The sequence below is a fragment of the Cryptomeria japonica genome, chromosome 2 (assembly GCF_030272615.1).
Source record: "Cryptomeria japonica chromosome 2, Sugi_1.0, whole genome shotgun sequence".
Lineage (NCBI taxonomy): Eukaryota > Viridiplantae > Streptophyta > Pinopsida > Cupressales > Cupressaceae > Cryptomeria > Cryptomeria japonica.
This window is the reverse complement of record NC_081406.1, coordinates 362,744,233-362,762,181: the sequence shown is the minus strand read 5'-3', so window position 1 is coordinate 362,762,181 and position 17,949 is coordinate 362,744,233. Positions and strand designations below refer to the sequence as shown.

The window sequence follows — 17,949 nt, the reverse complement described above, 5'->3', positions numbered from 1 at the left end:
AAATATTTGGAGAAAAGTCTCATTCACTTTGCCTAAAAAATTGCAGACAATGTAATTCAATGCAGCACCTGGTATGAAAAATTTGCACACAACGTGCATACAGGGTAATTGATGAATTGAAAATGAGTAGGGCAAACGAGACTGTATGGAACTAACAGACAATTAAAATAACCATTAATCACATGTGATAGATATAGAAATGAACACAAAATAATTACTCATTCATGCATTTCATATTTAGAAAAACTTGTTTAACGTGTCCGTAATACAGAAAACGGGTAGATAGCATCTAGTCTTATTGTCTGCTCAACAGTTCATGATCACCTGAATATAGCTTGAACCACAAGGGTTCAATAGTTTGTCTTTACCAAATATCTGATCTCAAAATAAAACGGAGAAGGTCCAGGACTCTTTAACAGGTAGATAATACAATTACTGCATATGCTGTGAGTCAAAAACTGATGGCTCATAGCACCGCATCAACTGAAACTCCATCAATTGCCTGTTACCATGTTGCCCAATACCAGATCGCTCCTGTGATTCATTACTCTGTACCTGTGAAGACCTTTGCATTAAATTTATAGTAGACCGAACATCTTTGGACCTTGAATCATGAGAACTTCTCATTTCCTGTCCTCGCAGTAAATCATGTATAGGACCTTCAAAGTTTCCAATACCACCCATATTAGGAATAAGTGAGCCCCCTTGATTGACCTTATCCAGGGAACTTCCTCCAGGTGCAGGATATCCATTCGAGACTAAACCTGTAGAAGGCTGGGAGCTAATAGAGAGAAACTTGTCAGTAACGGGACTAAAATTGTGTTGCATTTCTGGCACTGGTATTTGAGTCATGGTAGAATGATTCTCATGCATAAACTGTTCCAATGCAAAACCTGGCCGTGGGGCCAGATCTAATGATGATGATCCTGGAGCCCTTGAGCTCCTTGATTGTGATGACAGAAGAGAGAGAGCACGGCGTTGGAGGGAGACACCCGATAACATTCCTGTAGCAGAAGCCATTTCTAAACCACCAGGAACTTCCATTCCTGATGAAGATGAAAATGTTGGGGCCTGGGTGACAGGATTTGTTTGGTTCCATGTATAGTTGTGAATGTCTTGACTAAGAACGTCACCAGAGGCAGCTTTAGAGCTCTGGAAAAGCAGATATCGCTTTTCAGCAGGTGGCAGAGACACGGCATTGATATATGATTGCTGATTAACACTTGGTGTTTGTAAATGACCATCAAAAATTAATTGATCTTCGGTTTTAACAATCCTTGGCCAGATTCCTTTACCATGTCCAAGTTTAAAGTCGTTGTAGCCATCCAGTACTGAACTTGAAAAAATCCTTTGAGGCATGAAGGATGATCTATCCATTAAAAGGCCAGTCCGATAGCTATCTGCCCATTAAAGAGTGATATTAGTATTATATATTTACTTGGTCCTATACAGGTCCACAATCTTCATGATACTTTAAAACATTTTAGTTTAACATTTTGATTTATAGTCTTACATATATGGGTAGTCTCATTGCAATTATAGTTAAAAACTACCATAAAATTCCAGCTTGCAAGACTGACATAAGTTCAATGAATTGGTAGGATAGTGTATCCTCTCGAATAATTTTCCATTTCATCCTTTTATTATCAATGATACTAGTGATGGATGCTAAAGCACCAACTCTCAGTGACATTATTACAGGACAAAAACCTATTCTATCAAGGAGTCAGTTTGCCAGCCAGCCCGCCATATAGATCACTCCAAAGCCCATTTCATTTGAGGAAAAGGCATTCAGGCGGGTGTGAACACCAAATTGTCAATACCAGGGCTTTTGGACACCTTAACCAACAATTTATTGTTGATCACGAACTGGGAAAAAATGGTGTTGTGAATTGATTTGAACTTACAAAATTTAGAATACATGCAATATGGAAAAATATCAAATCTTAATTTCAAATGCAATCCATGAGACCATTAGTGGACATACAAAGATAGGATTTTCTTACTAAATCTTAGTTCATATGTTAAGGAGATCTTGTTAGCAAGCATGTCTATTTTTTCAGAAAACAGATAAAAACTATTAACTGCTTGATAATAAATAATTTATAGCATTTCCACTGATGGCATCTGATAAGGCCTAGAGTGCATTAAAAATTATTTGAGTCTTTGGACAATGAGGCTCCCAACCATAATAAGATCCAGGGAAACGTAAACTCCGTATGAACAATCAAACAAACAAACATTCTTTGTATAGATATTTACTCAGCAGGACTGCACAAAATAAATTACTGTACAGTAAATACTAAATAATAAATATTGAGGAATCAAAATGAAAACTAAACTTGGCCTGCACACTGGGGAATTCTACCTCTATACTGAAACTAGATTAGCCGGTCTTGAACAGAATCAAATCTCTTACCGGACAGTAAATAATTAGGCAGTGAAACATTTCCTCCATCCTTAAAACCTCTCAGATAATTTCAACTTGGGATATTTCCCCCACCTGCCACTCACTTAGGAATAAAATCAAAATTGAAACCTACAAATTAGGATGCTTTTAATGGTATCAACACCCAAAAGTCTTCATCAAGGATATTCTGAGACTAATCTCAAGAAAAAATTTAGTCTGAAACTTGCAACACCCAAAAGTCTTCATGAAGGATAATCTCAGACTAATCTCCAGAAAACTCTTAGTCTGAAACTTGCACCCTAATTGATGTTTCAAAATCACAAATGACATAATAGATTTCAAGTAACCAATACTGGTCAAGTATATTCTTCAATTGATTATTTTAAGATGGCAAAATGAGATGCAGTTCACCAAACAATCCAAACTCGTTCTATGAGACAATGACAAAATTTTGAAGATGTTGACATTTCAGAGTAACAACCTGTAGATTCTGCAAAATGCCAAAATGCCTTTATTTTGTTAAAAAAAAACAATACTAGCATTCCTGAAATCAGTCAATCTATCCTTTATAATCTTCTAAAAATTATGTGAACAAAAAAGCTATTGTAATGATGGTTTCAGAACATCATTCTAGTAAATCCAATTTACAGCTTACATTTATACTTATATTGCAGTTGGTTTAAATTTCTATTTGCATTCATAACACACTTGGAAAAATTATATGTAAGAGTGTTACTAGGCAGGCATTACAAATTTAATTCTTGTAATGCACAATAATACAGACTGTGGAAACCATATGTCTACAAAACAAGCGGATTTCAAAAAGAGCATAGAAAAACAAAAAATAACAGAGAGAGAGAGAGAGAGCTGCAGTTTATAAATTTAAGGCATTTTATTGGCATAGAGAGGAAATAAAAATGTAAGTTTAGACCATGGACTGAAATATAGATTTTTTCATTTATATTTATATTGCTGATTACATTGATTTGCACGATGCATAGTGCATAAGTCATAACTATATACTAATAGTTTTCAAGTTTTCAATTACAATCTGCTTAAGTACAAAGTTCTGAAAAACAGGCATAGCCAATGACTCTTCCTGCTACAAAATGAGCTACACTAGAGGCTGCACATCCTGATGATAATTAATTGATGGGAATGTTTTTTAAAATTGTAAATCATATTTTATAAATAAACATAAAATGGAACTTCAAGTTCTACAGAAAAAATTAGTATTTGATTTTTAATGCAACTTCAAATTTCATCTATTTTTATTTATGAGATTTTGGTATTTGATAGTTGTTAATGCATTAGTAGCTTCTGCAAGATAAGTCTTTCCTAACTCGTTAATCTCCTCTATTCTATTTTGGTTTACTCATCTATGCTATTAGATTATCTGATTTATGCTTTCCGAACTGAATATGTTTATCAGACTGTAACATTGATCTTGATTATGATATTGATATTGGATAAAGATGGATTAGATCGACGACCTGCTTAACATAGTTAAGTGTCGATCTAAATGCTAATCTGTTATCGGGCTTATTTGCTTTGACACCGATTCATTATCAGGTGTGTTTATATCGATCTGTTATCATTTGCTTTGACACCGATTCATTATCGGGTGTGTTTATATCGATCTGTTATCATTTACATTGGCACCGATTAGTTAGCATAAACACCGAGTGAATCGGTAGACAGTCACGACCAAGTGACATCTTGGTCGGCCATGTCTAAAAGACATGTCCGATCAAGGTGCCACTTGATCGTGACTGCCTTACTATATATACATCATTCAAAAGAAAAGGGATGACATTGAAATCGATACATGTTCATCCTCCATACCTGCAGAAAAGAAAAACGATAATATTATTGTCATAGTAATAATACCAAAATCTTAAATACACCATCTAGCATATAACTTGTTCAATAAATTGGAAATTGCAATAACATTTACATGGTATCAGAGCCAGGTCCAGGCTAGGAGCCCCAAGCACACAAGAGGTGTGGCTTAAGGGGGGGTGTCGGTATTGGAAATAAGCCACACCCGGACCGGCGATGGACCGGTCCAAGAGGGGTCAGTAGCTCAGTGGTAGAGCACTCCAGCAGTGTATGGAAGGTCCTAGGTTCGAGTCCTAGCTGGTCCATGTCTATGTTAATGCAATTTCCAATTTATTGAACAAGTTATATGCTAGATGGTGTATTTAAGATTTTGGTATTATTACTATGACAATAATATTATCGTTTTTCTTTTCTGCAGGTATGAACATGTATCGATTTCAATGTCATCCCTTTTCTTTTGAATGATGTATATATAGTAAGGCAGTCACGATCAAGTGGCACCTTGATCGGACATGTCTTTTAGACATGGCCGACCAAGATGTCACTTGGTCGTGACTGTCTACCGATTCACTCGGTGTTTATGCTAACTAATCGGTGCCAATGTAAATGATAATACATCAATATAAACACACCCGATAATGAATCGGTGTCAAAGCAAATGATAACAGATCGATATAAACACACCCGATAATGAATCGGTGTCAAAGCAAATAAGCCCAATAACAGATAGCATTTAGATCGACGCTTAACTATGTTAAGCAGGTTGTCGATCTAATCCATCTTTATCCAATATCAATATCATAATCAAGATCAATGTTACAGTCTGATAAACATATTCAGTTCGGAAAGCATAAATCAGATAATCTAATAGCATAGATGAGTAAACCAAAACAGAATAGAGGAGATTAACGAGTTAGGAAAGACTTATCTTGCAGAAGCTACTAATGCATTAACACTCCCTCTTAGCTTTGGAAGATAGATAAAGTAACCTGCATCACATTTCTTTTTCCATAATGTCCGTCTCCAAGAATATATATCATCTATACATATGATATGAAGTATCATCGGGACAGAATATACAAATATAAAACATCACTCATAGAGTATCACCTAACCATGTGATATAAAAGATTCATCGTTTCATTATGACAAGATATCACCTAAACACGTGATATCAGTATTGCCTAAACACGCAATACTAAGGATAAACATATGAGGATGGTTAGATTCTCATCTTATCTTGGTTGTGATATGTGCACAAACATTTTATACAAATGTTTTATCACAACACCATCATGGCACATCCATGACATACCAGAGATCCAACATGATAACTGGTTTAGAGAATCATAAGATCGTCACCTTATGATGTCTACATACAAGTGTTCATAATCTGAGAGATCGTCACCTCTTAGATATGAACACAGGGGGTGAAACCCAGAATGTCTCAACATGACAAAAGAAGTTTACACATTAAACATCTTATTTACAATGCAAATTACCTTTCTATCATACCTAAACCTTTTCTGAAGTGATCAACCTTCACTCTGGAAAGTGGTTTGGTCAGAATATCTGCAGTCTGCTCTCCTGTACTAACATATTCCAATTTGATCACATTTTTGTCTACCATGTCTCGTACATAATGATATGGAATCTCAATATGCTTAGATCTGTCATGAAATATTGGATTTATAAAAAGCTTTATGCAGCTCTGGTTGTCACAATGGATGACAGTGGGTTTCATGGGTTCACCAATTAGGCCCACAAGCAACTTCCTAAGCCATACTACCTCTCGAGCAGCCATGGAAGCTGAAATGTACTCGGCCTCGGTGGAACTCTGTGCTACAGAAGACCGTTTTCTGCTGATCCAAGAAATCATAGCTGATCCTAAACTGAAGCAACACCCTGAAGTGCTTTTCCTGTCAGTCACACTCCCAGCCCAATCTGAGTCTGTAAATCCATGTAGGTCTAGATCAACTTTCTCATATTTGAGACCAAGGTTTAGAGTACCTTGTAAGTATCTCATAATGTGTTTCACTGCAATCAAGTGGATTTCCTTAGGCTCACACATAAACTGACTAAGGCATTGACTGCATAACAGATATCTGGCCTTGTACTTTTCAATACTGCCATCTCCAGCATGTTTGATTTTAAAAAACCATTTTGATGAAACAACTAATTTCTTAGTAGGCCTAGGAACGATCTCCCAAACATCATTCTTCATAATGGACTGATACTCTTCAGACATGGCATCCTTCCATACTTGATGTTTAAGTGCATCTGATACATTGTTTGGTTTAGCTTTAGAGAGATCATTCATAAGAGCAACATAGCTAGTGAATTTATTAGGTCTTTTGCTTTCCCTGAAGGTTCCTGAAAGAGTAGCAAACTTCTGAGCTTTTGCTACAGTCTTGGTGGCCCACAGAGGTCTTTTCTTGAGGTTTTCTCTAGGTAGGATTGGAGTTTCGCCTATAGTTTCCTCAAGATTCTCCCTCTGAAGCTCAGGAGTAGGATCTTCTTCTATGTTAGGAGTGGGGATATAGATTTCAGGCTCTATTGTACTTAGGGCTCTTTTGAAGGCTAAATCTTCTTCAAAGATTACATCCCTACTAAGTTCAATATTTCTCTGACCATGTATATATATTCTATAGGCCTTGGATGTTTCACTATATCCTACAAGTATTCCTCTTTTTCCAGAAGGTTCTAGTTTTAGTCTTTTCTCTTTAGGTACATGTATATAGACAAGACACCCAAATATCCTAAGGTGGCTGATATCTGGCTTTAGTTTGGTAAATACTTCTTCAGGAGTTTTATCTTCAAGATGTGAGTGAGGACATCTGTTTTGTATATACACAGCAGTGTTAGTTGCTTCTGCCACTAAATATTGATATTTAGATTCTGATCAAGAATCATGGCTTTGGCAGCTTCTACAATTGTCCTATTTTTCCTCTCAGCTACCCCATTTTGTTGAGGATTATAAGGTATTGTTAGCTCCCTCGTAATCCCTAAGTTTTTACAAAAATCTTTAAATAGTTTTGATGTGTATTCCCCCCCATTATCGGTCCTTGGGATTTTAATTTTATTTCCTGAGTAGTTCTCTGTCGGTGATTTAAACTCTTTAAACCTACTAAGGATCTCTTCTGATTCTTTACACTTCAGAAAGTAGATCCATGTTTTCCTAGAGTAGTCATCAACAAATATTACATAATACAAACATCCTCCTAGAGAGGGAACAGACATTGGTCCACATACATCAGAATGAACTAACTCTAAAACTTTGCTTGTCTTCCTAGTACTATTATGGAAGGCACCCTTGATATTCTTACCTAGGGCACATCCCTTGCATGCCTCTGAATGATATTGCTGCAACTTAGGTAAACCTGTGACAAGGTTTCCCGTAGATGATAAAGCTCTATAATTCAGGTGGCCTAGTCTTCTATGCCATACCTCATTTGCATTTGTTGCTTCATGAATTAGGGCTAGGTTGGGCTCTGTGCACAGCTCATACAAATAGACTTGTCTTTGACCAATGACTTTAGCTTTCTTGATGGAAGAATTTCTTGGCCAAGCCAACACCTTGTTCTCCATGAAGGTTACTTTGTATCCGTTATCTTCTAGGGCTGATATGGAGACTAGATTTCTCTTGATGCTGGGGACATATAGTACTCCTTCGAGTTGCAATGGTATGCCTGTCTTCAGTTTGATGGTGCAGGAACCAATTCCTCTAACTAGATGTGAGGAATCATCTCCGATGGTTACTTCCTCATCATTATCCTTTGTGATGGAGTCTAGCACTTCTCTAAACCCTGTAATGTGTCTGGATGAGCCACTGTTGATCACCCAAGAGTTAGATTTATTTGATGCATGTCTTGTAAGTGCTGAGTAGAGGACATAGTTTTGGGAGTCATCTTCTCTTTTGGATTTTCCTGCTCTGGCAAATGTGGCTTGTTTGGCTCTCTCTGGACATTTTGCAACAAAGTGTCCGCACCTAAAGCATTGAATATGTGATAGGTCTCTCTTTGAAGTGTTCTTGCCTTGATGACCCTTCCTCTTCCTAAATTGCTTCTTCTTGGTTGTCTTATTTGTGTTAGTATTTACAACTTGAAGGTCTTCGTCTATGTTCTTTTGTTTTATTCCCATCTTGTTCAATCTTGATTCTTCTTGGAAACAATCGTCCCTTAATCTTTCAAACTTAGGATACTTGGACCTTGCACTAATGCCTTGGACGAATGTACTCCATCCACTAGGCAACCCATCTAGAGCAATGAGTGTTAACTCTTTGCTTTGGATCTCGTAATCAAGAGTTGCTAATTCGTCTCTTAAAATTGATATCCGCATAAAGTAGGCGTTGATTGTCTCCCCATTGTTCATGGTGATATGATTTATTTCTCGTTTTAATGCCAGAGTTCGACTTGCATTTGATATCTCAAATGTGCTTTCAAGTGCTTTGAACATTTTATAGGTTGTCTGATGTTTTCTTATGATGGGCATTATGTTGTTTCTCACCCCATCAACTATTATTTTTATGGCCTTTTCATTTCCCTCAATCCATGTTGTTTTGTCAGGTTCATTTTCAGGTTGGTCATTTTTAGTTTGAACAAATGAATCCTCCACTTTGTTCTCTTTTAAGATCATCTGGATTCTGAACTTCCAGGCTGAAAAATCATTGCCACCTCCGAGTCTGTCTTCAAATCTGATAGCGCTGGCCATTGGAGAAATGTGATGTAGTATATAACCTTGTTCTTAAATTATTCACAAAATTGAATAGCCTCAAGTTCGATCAACGTGGCTCTGATACCATGTTGAGACATGGACCAGCTAGGACTCGAACCTAGGACCTTCCATACGCTGCTGGAGTGCTCTACCACTGAGCTACTGGCTCCTCTTGGACCAGTCCATCGTCGGTCCGGGTGTGGCTTATTTCCAACACCAACAATAGTTAGGGGGGCAACCTTTGATTCTTTGAACTCTGTTCTCTTTACGAACATTTTAATAGTTAAGTGATATGAACATTAAAACTAATTCATGTTCCTTCTAAGAAATGCTTGCCACAAATATTCAGCAATGGGTTTAATGTTAAAAACAGTCAGAAATATTCCTTCAAAGTCTCTTGTTAGTTAACAATCACTGTAATGTCCCCAGTTGGGATTTACCATAATTTAGTCGTGGGACAACAATTCTAACTTAAAATGAGAGTTGTAATATATTAATAAATATAATTTAACCAAAACTAAATACATTTCATTATAACATTTAACTTAAAATTCTAAGAATAGTTTGGAGGATAGAACATATCTTGATAACTTTTCTGATTTGACAATGGGAGATACTATGACTTATAGAATGCATGATGTCTGCAAATCTGAAAGTGTTGCTCCTGAGTTGGATATGATTCCTCACACAAGATAAAAGACTGCTGTTCCAGATAGGACCTTTTTGATACACATATTGCATTTTCTTATTTGCTTCATTGATTCATATTTATTCTCCTTGAATGATTTGCCTTTCTATGTTATCCCACATCCACTTCACACTACACTCATACACCACCTCAAGTCTGCTTTTAATTTCTCTGTAATTCTGCTTATATGTTTCTTCTTTGATTCTGCTTGCAGATATTCTTTTACATCTGAAACACACTTTCTCTATCTCTCACATATACTCTTCTTTACACCAAATCAATGCTGGTGTAACAATGATATTATTCTTTTATTCAACACACACTCCCAATCACTCTTCTCAACAATCATATATCTTGCTTATGCCTCTTCATAAATGGAGGTAATTATTTTCAAACTCATACTCTTATATATAAATATACACCCTTTGCTGTTCTAATCTGAGCACTGCCTTCAGTAATCACATCTACCTGCATTTCTCGATCTTCTATTCATTCTGCCCAAGTCTGCTGATATATGATATGCATTCATATAAACAACACTCCACACTCCCACCAACCTCCATTTGCAATCATCATATATATCTTTATTTCAAGAGTCATGCCTAATTGAATTGGCATGTCTTTTTGTTATGTTTTTAATAAATAAATTATTCTACTTGTTGGAAATCTAGGCCTAGTGCTCATATTGTTGTGTTTGTTATGAGTTGTTTTACTTTTAATAACTCGTTGGGAGAACTGTATCGAGAAAATTCAGGAAAGGCCCAGTCCTATAAATGTTGTCTCAAATGCTTTGAGGGAATACAAATACTTATCTTTGTGTGCTGCTCTGAATGTTATTATGGTATCAGAGCTATGCTGAGCCAAGTCTGCACGTCTTAGGTTTTCAAAGTCATCTTTTCTAACTGTAAAGCGATCATTTTCTGTTCTAAGCAATGTGGAACTCTATCAACAATATTTCTGAATCTGGGCAAGAGTATGAATCTAGGCGCTGAGAGTCGTGTACATCTGAGAACCAAGATATAGCGGCTAACATATTCAACAAGAAGGAACAAACTCCAGATGGCATGATCGGCAGATGGCAGAAGCATGATAATTATTCCCTTTCAAATACCTTGAGTTGGGGCAGATCTGTTTGATTTGTCCCTTCCATCTTTGAGCACTCGTGCTCTATGAGATTTGTGGGCAAATGGTCCGCCAAGAAGATGTATGGGTCCTTTGGAATGAGCATCATAGTTTCATAGAACAACATTTTGTAGTCGCAAGTAGGCATCAATTACATGTTGAGAGTAGTGGGTATAGTTACAAGAGATCTGTACCATCAAGGTAAACAATCGAAGGGTTTATGTGCTAATAATGTGAATGTGGTCAACTAGTTTGCAATAGATAGACCGAAGCTTGTGTGTTTTCTTCTCAAGCAAGTGCTTTTCCAAACATTTGTGTTAGTGTGGGTATTTGGTTTTATATCTTAATGCAATTGAGTGTTGATGTTAGTTTTTTAGATTAAAGATAAGCCTGAGAAATGTTACATCATTATTGTAAGAAGTTACATTATTTTGTTTAGAATAGGGTTCATTTTCGCAGGCCATTAATTTTAGTGCCATTAAAAGTGTTATTGTCAAGGTGCATCAATCGGTAGAGCCCGACACCTTTGATTTTCTTCTGGTTAAAAGGGTAGTCATGGATAAATTAAGTTTCATTGAAAAATATGAAGGTCGAGACTTTCATACTTGGCAAATACACATGCAGTTACACTTGATTAAAAAAGATCTTTGGGATGTTGTTACCCAACTCAATCTCTCCAACTGATGCAAATGAACTTGCCAAATAGACTATCAAAAATCAAAAAGCGTTGGGGACTATTGGCTTGGCTTATCTAAAGCACATTTACACCATGTGGATTTTACAAAGTCAGCAAAGGAAATTTGGGAGTCATTAAACAAGCTTTTTAGATCTAACGCAAAAAGTGCCAAGACAACATTGAAACAGAGATTGTATGGCTTGAAGATGGATAAAGGTGCAAAAATGGCAGATCATATAAGTTTCACTCTCTCCTTATTCAGCTTGCTGGGATTAATGAAAAAGTAAAAGATTATGATGCCAAAGCAAACTTCTGAATAGTTTGCCTGGAATGGTGTTTACATTAAGTAAGGTAAACATTAGTCTTGAAGGAGTAATATCTACTCTACTTGACCATAATGAGGACTAGCAAGTTCAAATCCAAAAATATTCCTTTAAAAAGAAAAATCAAATGCTTCTATTGTAATGAAACAGGACATGTAATTTTGAATCGTAAGAAGAGGGCACAAGATGTACTAGATGATAAACTATATCATCATGCTTCCTTCGCTGAAGAAACAAATTGGAAAGTATTTATTGATGAGGAATATGTGTTTTAAATAATTCAATCTTGGAGGCAGGAGGCAATGGAGGAAGGACATTCAATGTCCTATTGTCAGTCACCAACGACGAGGTTGCTCACCAACTTTGGTGACATTCTGTTTGCTATTGTGGTGTGTGCTTCTACTTTCTATGTTTCTAATAATTGGAAATTTCACATTAGGGGGGGCTATAAAATCCCATTTCTAGTGGCAGTGACAATTTCCTAGATATCGTTGGAGATTGAGTGGCATGATCAACAACGGTAGCTCAGAGGGGGTCATGATGAAAGAAATAAATATTTCCTGGCAATCATGCTTTAGTGTTGTGAATAAATTAAATCACTTAAGCATAATGAAAGAAATATTTCGTAACACTCAAGCATGATGAAAGAAATATTTCCTGGCAATCATGCTCGAGTGTTACGAAATGTTACAAATATTTCCTGGCAATCATGCTCGAGTGTTACAAAATCTACAACAATAGCACGTTGATGGTGACTTTTAATATTTCCTGGCAATAAAGTTAATTTATTCGTGGCATGATGAAATAAATGATCATCCATAATTTATTCATAACACCACAATTTTTTGGCAGAAAAATCAACAAAACCTAACAATTCACATGTACTCGCAATCAACTTTTTGCATATGCTTGCTTATATGATTCAACTAACCACCCTAACATAATTTATCAAGTTCTTTGCCATTTTCCATACCTTGTACATCATCTCTATTCAAATCATGATTCGACTAACCACCCTAACATAGTTTATCAAGTTCTTTGCCATTTTCCATACCTTGTACATCATCTCTATTCAAATCATACTCACAGCTTAGGCTGTAGAAGTATTTGTGTGTAGGAGATTCCATATAGCTATTGTAAATGATGTTTAAAGATGAGAGAAAGGATACTGATAGGGTCATGAAATTTGAGAATGCATGTCTAGCCAACCTCATAGGATGAACCCAGCACAAATCTTCCTTTGGGAAGTACCCATTTCTCCCTCTTTAATATTTATCCAACTAACAATCTACATAACCATCACCCCACTTACTAGTGAGAACCCCATGAGATGAACACATACCCAAAGTGAATGGACAGAAGTTAAAGTAAATAAGCTTAACACTGGCAGTGCCCGATGTGGGATACCACATATAATCATCTACCTTAGATCTATGTGAGCATGCTTTTTTTGTAACGCAACATATTGGTCATCAAATTAGTTAGGCTAGACATTTCAAATAGGTAATCTATCAAGCAGATGATATGTTCTATATTTTATTCAGCTCCCCCTCAAAGCAAGATCCAATCCAGATACACATACAAATTGCAATCTCAATCAAACAAGGGATGGTCTAGCTAACATCTGAAAAAGGTTAGTGTCTACAACCAATAACTAACAAGAATCTGTCTCAAATTTGAAGTCACCAATATCAATATTGACATCTCGACCACATCATTCACCTAAACAATAAACCATAACTCAAAGAATCAATACACCCATTGTGACATCCTTATGTAAAACACCAGCACTTATCCAACTCTAGCTGCAACCACAAATTCTCGACTGAATTGCCGCATTCAATCCAGCTGCACATTCTCTTTTCTTTCTCCTCTCAGAAAGCACATCTAAACGATGTTAATCATATGACATACTAAACCAAGCTGAAACATTAATGTACGTGACACAAGGGTTACTAGCTCCATAAATTAACAAGCCTGGCCTGCACACACCATCGACTGGATCCTACCTTTGTTGCTACCTTCCTGCAAACTGCAGCACTGTTGCCTGACAGTCAAACCAGCTACAATCAAGTACAAGATCTTACAAACACATCTAAAAGATGTTAATCATATGACATACCAAACCAATCTGAAACATTAATGTATGTGACAAAAGTGTTACTAGCTCCATAAATTAACAAGCCTGGCCTGCAGACACCAAGGACTGGATCCTACCTTTGTTGCTACCTTCCTACAAACTGTGGCATTGTTTCCTGACAGTCAAACCAGGTAAAATCAAGTACAAGATCTTACAAACCATCTTGTCACAACATGTACACGATCAAGTAATCAATCTTTCAAATCCAGGTTGTCACCTGCTTATGTCACTACTGCCTTTTACACAACTGCTTTTGTCACCAGTGTCAAACAATGGCAAAGAATTAGACTTGACCAACCCACAAATCAACCTCTGTTAAAATAAAAAATCAACACCGTCAGCCGTTGGATATGCTCGCAATAATATGTATTTTCTAAGTGATTGTTTTGTTAGCCGTTCCCTCATTAACTAAGGGGTAGTTACATGGTTGTTGAATAGGTGATTAAATCATCATTGTTCTATATGTACACTTTGTATACTGGTGATTGATTGAGGGCAGAAATGAGAAATGAATTATGCCACTTCACTGTGTCTGATCATTCTATTCTAATGGACTTCCCTTCTCTTTTCAATTTGCTCTTCCTTCTCTGATTCTCGAATTCATGAGTGTCTTCTTGTTTACAAGTGCTATCAGAGCAAATTAAGGAAATGGAGATTGTATAATGCTGCTGGTTCTTTGTTTGTACTATTTTTTTTTACACTCAATCGCTGCACATGAGGAGAGATTTTTGCAATTAGAATCCATGCCTATGGTTGGAGGTTGTTGATTGCAGAGGCAGAGTTAGTTTCTTCGTAATCTGAATTATGAAGTGTTGTAAATTTTGTCTAGGATCCAAGGCAAAGACTTGACAAACATTTTTTGCTTTCCCAAGCATTTTTTTATGGACTCTAACTTGAGAACCATGTAAACTCTCTTTGTACGTAGGTGAATAAAATGAATTTTTTTTCCCTTTATTTATAGTATTGGAGTGATACTAGATAGAGGAGTAAAAGTATATCTTTATTCACACATGAAGTTATTCACATGTATACCAGATATGGTCAGCCAAGGATCAAACTAGAGTCCTTGACTACGCTAAGGCCATTCAAAAGACTCAATGGTTTGCCATGAGAACACAACCATCAATCCACTGACTCCTATAACTACCCAAAAGCTGACAAACAATTAATATACAGTCAAATATAACCATGTTAACACAATATAATAAAGGCAGCGTATGTTGCCATGAGAAAACTTGGAAGTACACACAAAGCATAAGTAGAATCGACGTATCCAAAATGCATGCCAATGTAAGAGGAATGCCTTTGCCAATGGTCAAAGAATTTAATTAATTAGGGCTAAGGACTAAGCAAACAAGGAACCCCACGTAATAATGCATTGGAGTCTAAAAATGCTTCACCCAATCAATCATTGAACCTAGATGATACATATGCATTGTAGGGATGTTCTTATCAAAAACACTTTGTTCAATATCCCCATATGCACTAAATGTACTTTTGGTCAATTCACCAAACGATAGGTATATTTCTTTCGTTTCTGCCCATTCTACATTTTGAGGAAGAGGCAAGTACAAAAGGATTAATAGAAGCCCACAATATCTATACAACTGAATGGTTTGCACCCTAAACAATAGAAATTGAAACACTAAAGTTTGTTAGACAGATTGTACAATTATAGAATGAGAATGGGCACTAACAAACCATATAGAACTTCCTTGAGCAAGTTGTACACCAACAATAGGAGATCATATAGCAGTACCAACAAAAAAAATCATACAATAAAACATGGAGGTCGTACAATATAAGGTAAATTGTGTAGCAAGACAAAAAATATATGGTTAGGAGATCAGCTAGGTGGTGCTGTACAACAAAAATAACAACAAACTGTGATACAACCACCAATGAGTATTGGATGGCTGGCAATTGAGTTGAGGGTATAGTGTCTTCTGCATGCATACAATGAGATTTTGCAAGCATGCAATGAGATTATACAGCCATACAGCAAAGAGAATGAGAGACATATGGTTGAGGAATGTTTGAGCATAAAATGACAAGCCACAAGGGTTGTACAACAGAAAAGGAATTACCAAACTATAACATGGACAATTAAATCTCAAACTGTGTGGTAGACCAAGATTCTCAAACTATACTATCATCAAGAAAATATGAATCGCACAGTGAAGAATGAAATATTAGGCTACACAATGGAGATAAATAATTTTTCCACTTTATTATTTGATCATTTTCTACCCCATCAAATGTTTTTCTTCTTTTTATTTTTTTCATCTTTATTTTGTGGGGACCACTTTGCATTCTCTTTTTCCAATCATTCTTCAATATTTTCTTATTTACCTCACCTAGAAGTCATGTCAAAATATGTAATACAAGTATTGTCCTTTGGAACATTTATTGGCACAAGTATTCATAGGCTCCAAATCAAATTTTTAGTAGTATTATTATTCTAAAACGCACCTTTATTAATTTTGAATTCTTTTGTAAAGCTATGTACCTATACTAAAAACCAAAATTATTAAATTTTGTGCACCTTGTATTGCTTGTTATCATACAATTCTTGTTCCACTTTATTGATCTTCGTAGCTTCAATAAAATTACACTTTGACAAAAAAACTACATAGCCCTCTATTTGCCAACAATACAAGCCACAAAGAGAAATTGTTTCATCCTCCAAACACAACTACAAATCAAAAATCCCATCGTCATTCAGAACCATCGAAACCTGCTCAACTAGACCCCTAGTCATGATTCTCTATCAATTGTTTATTGGAATTTGTATCTGATGAAACCGTAGAAATTGAGGAAGTTGCTTCCTAATTTACTACTTGATTTATCAAATCAATTATGTACTTCCAACCCTTGCTTTCAATCGAAAGTGTATTATTTTTCTATTTGTGGTCAGCTTAAGCTATTACCAATCAACCTCAACCCAATAGTGCATCATATGTGTTCTTCCTTAATGAGGTGACCAAAAAATTTAATAAAAAGGTTTTGAGTTCTAACGATTACCTTTTGGGCTATCAAAAACACTGAGCACCTTGATCCCTTGCTAGTCTGCACCCACTATTTGAAAATTTTGGGAGCAAAATGGTCAGCTTCCCCAAAAATCTCCAATTATCTTCTACAAGTACATTCACACCAAATTCACCATCAAGAATTGAGGTAGTGAGAGTTTCTTCAAGGATCTATATCAGCCCCACCATTGGTTATTTTCCATGTTCGCTATTAGTAACATAGGATCAAACACTTGGTCTCCTAACAACAAATGTTCAATTATTGGGCATTTATTTTCTTTGAATTATAAATGGGCCATCTGATTCTTCCCAAATACAATATTGATCATAACATTTCAGAGTTCAAAAATACTTTGCAATAAATAAACTACTTAATTTGTACGATAGTTTGTACCCTTGTAATATTTTTATCAAATTATAATTGGTTTGTTAGCATAGTTGCATTTGCATTTAAAGAGCGAAGTTAGCTAGCCTTAACATGATCCACTTCGGCTCTAGCTTCACAAAGTTTTATGTGCATGGGTCCAAGTACATAGCCTTCCTTGCTTGGGCTCAAGTAACAACCAATACTTTGTTGTGCCTTTTGCTTTGGACATCCAATGTCTTCATGGTCTCTAGGTCCACACCTATTTGTATAGTAGTCTCATTATGCTTTGGTTTATAAAGTAATGCATTGCAAAGTGTCCCCATTCATCACATTGTTGACATTGTACAATGGGACAACCTTTAGAGTCGTAACATATCTAACTCTGACCTCCCCCTCTTTAATTTCAATGGCCCCCTGGAGATGTATTATTATTCTATGGCTTCAATGGAGTGCTTGATGGAGTGGACTACACTCCTTGTGTGATGAGCACTTGCGTGCTTCTACCCCTCAAAAATTGTATGAATATTTTTTGATTGAAAAAACAAAAACCTAAGAAATATCACAAAATATTTTCCTAGGACAATTATTTTTTATTTGACCTTCACCTTTATAGAACTCTGCTTTTTTACAAATTTCTTT

The 17,949-nt window shown here is 36.1% G+C and overlaps 1 protein-coding gene across 1 annotated transcript in view; it reads right to left on the bottom strand.

Moving 5' to 3' along the window:
- Window positions 1-200: 200 nt before the first annotated feature.
- The window catches only part of LOC131065262 (squamosa promoter-binding-like protein 12), a 57,686-nt gene continuing 39,937 nt past the window's right edge, over window positions 201-17,949 (bottom strand). Inside the window, exon 3 of the mRNA XM_057999734.2 lies at window positions 201-1,400. Coding sequence (XP_057855717.1) covers window positions 433-1,400 — 968 coding nt within the window. The 3' untranslated portion in view covers window positions 201-432. The remainder of the gene's footprint in view (window positions 1,401-17,949) is intronic.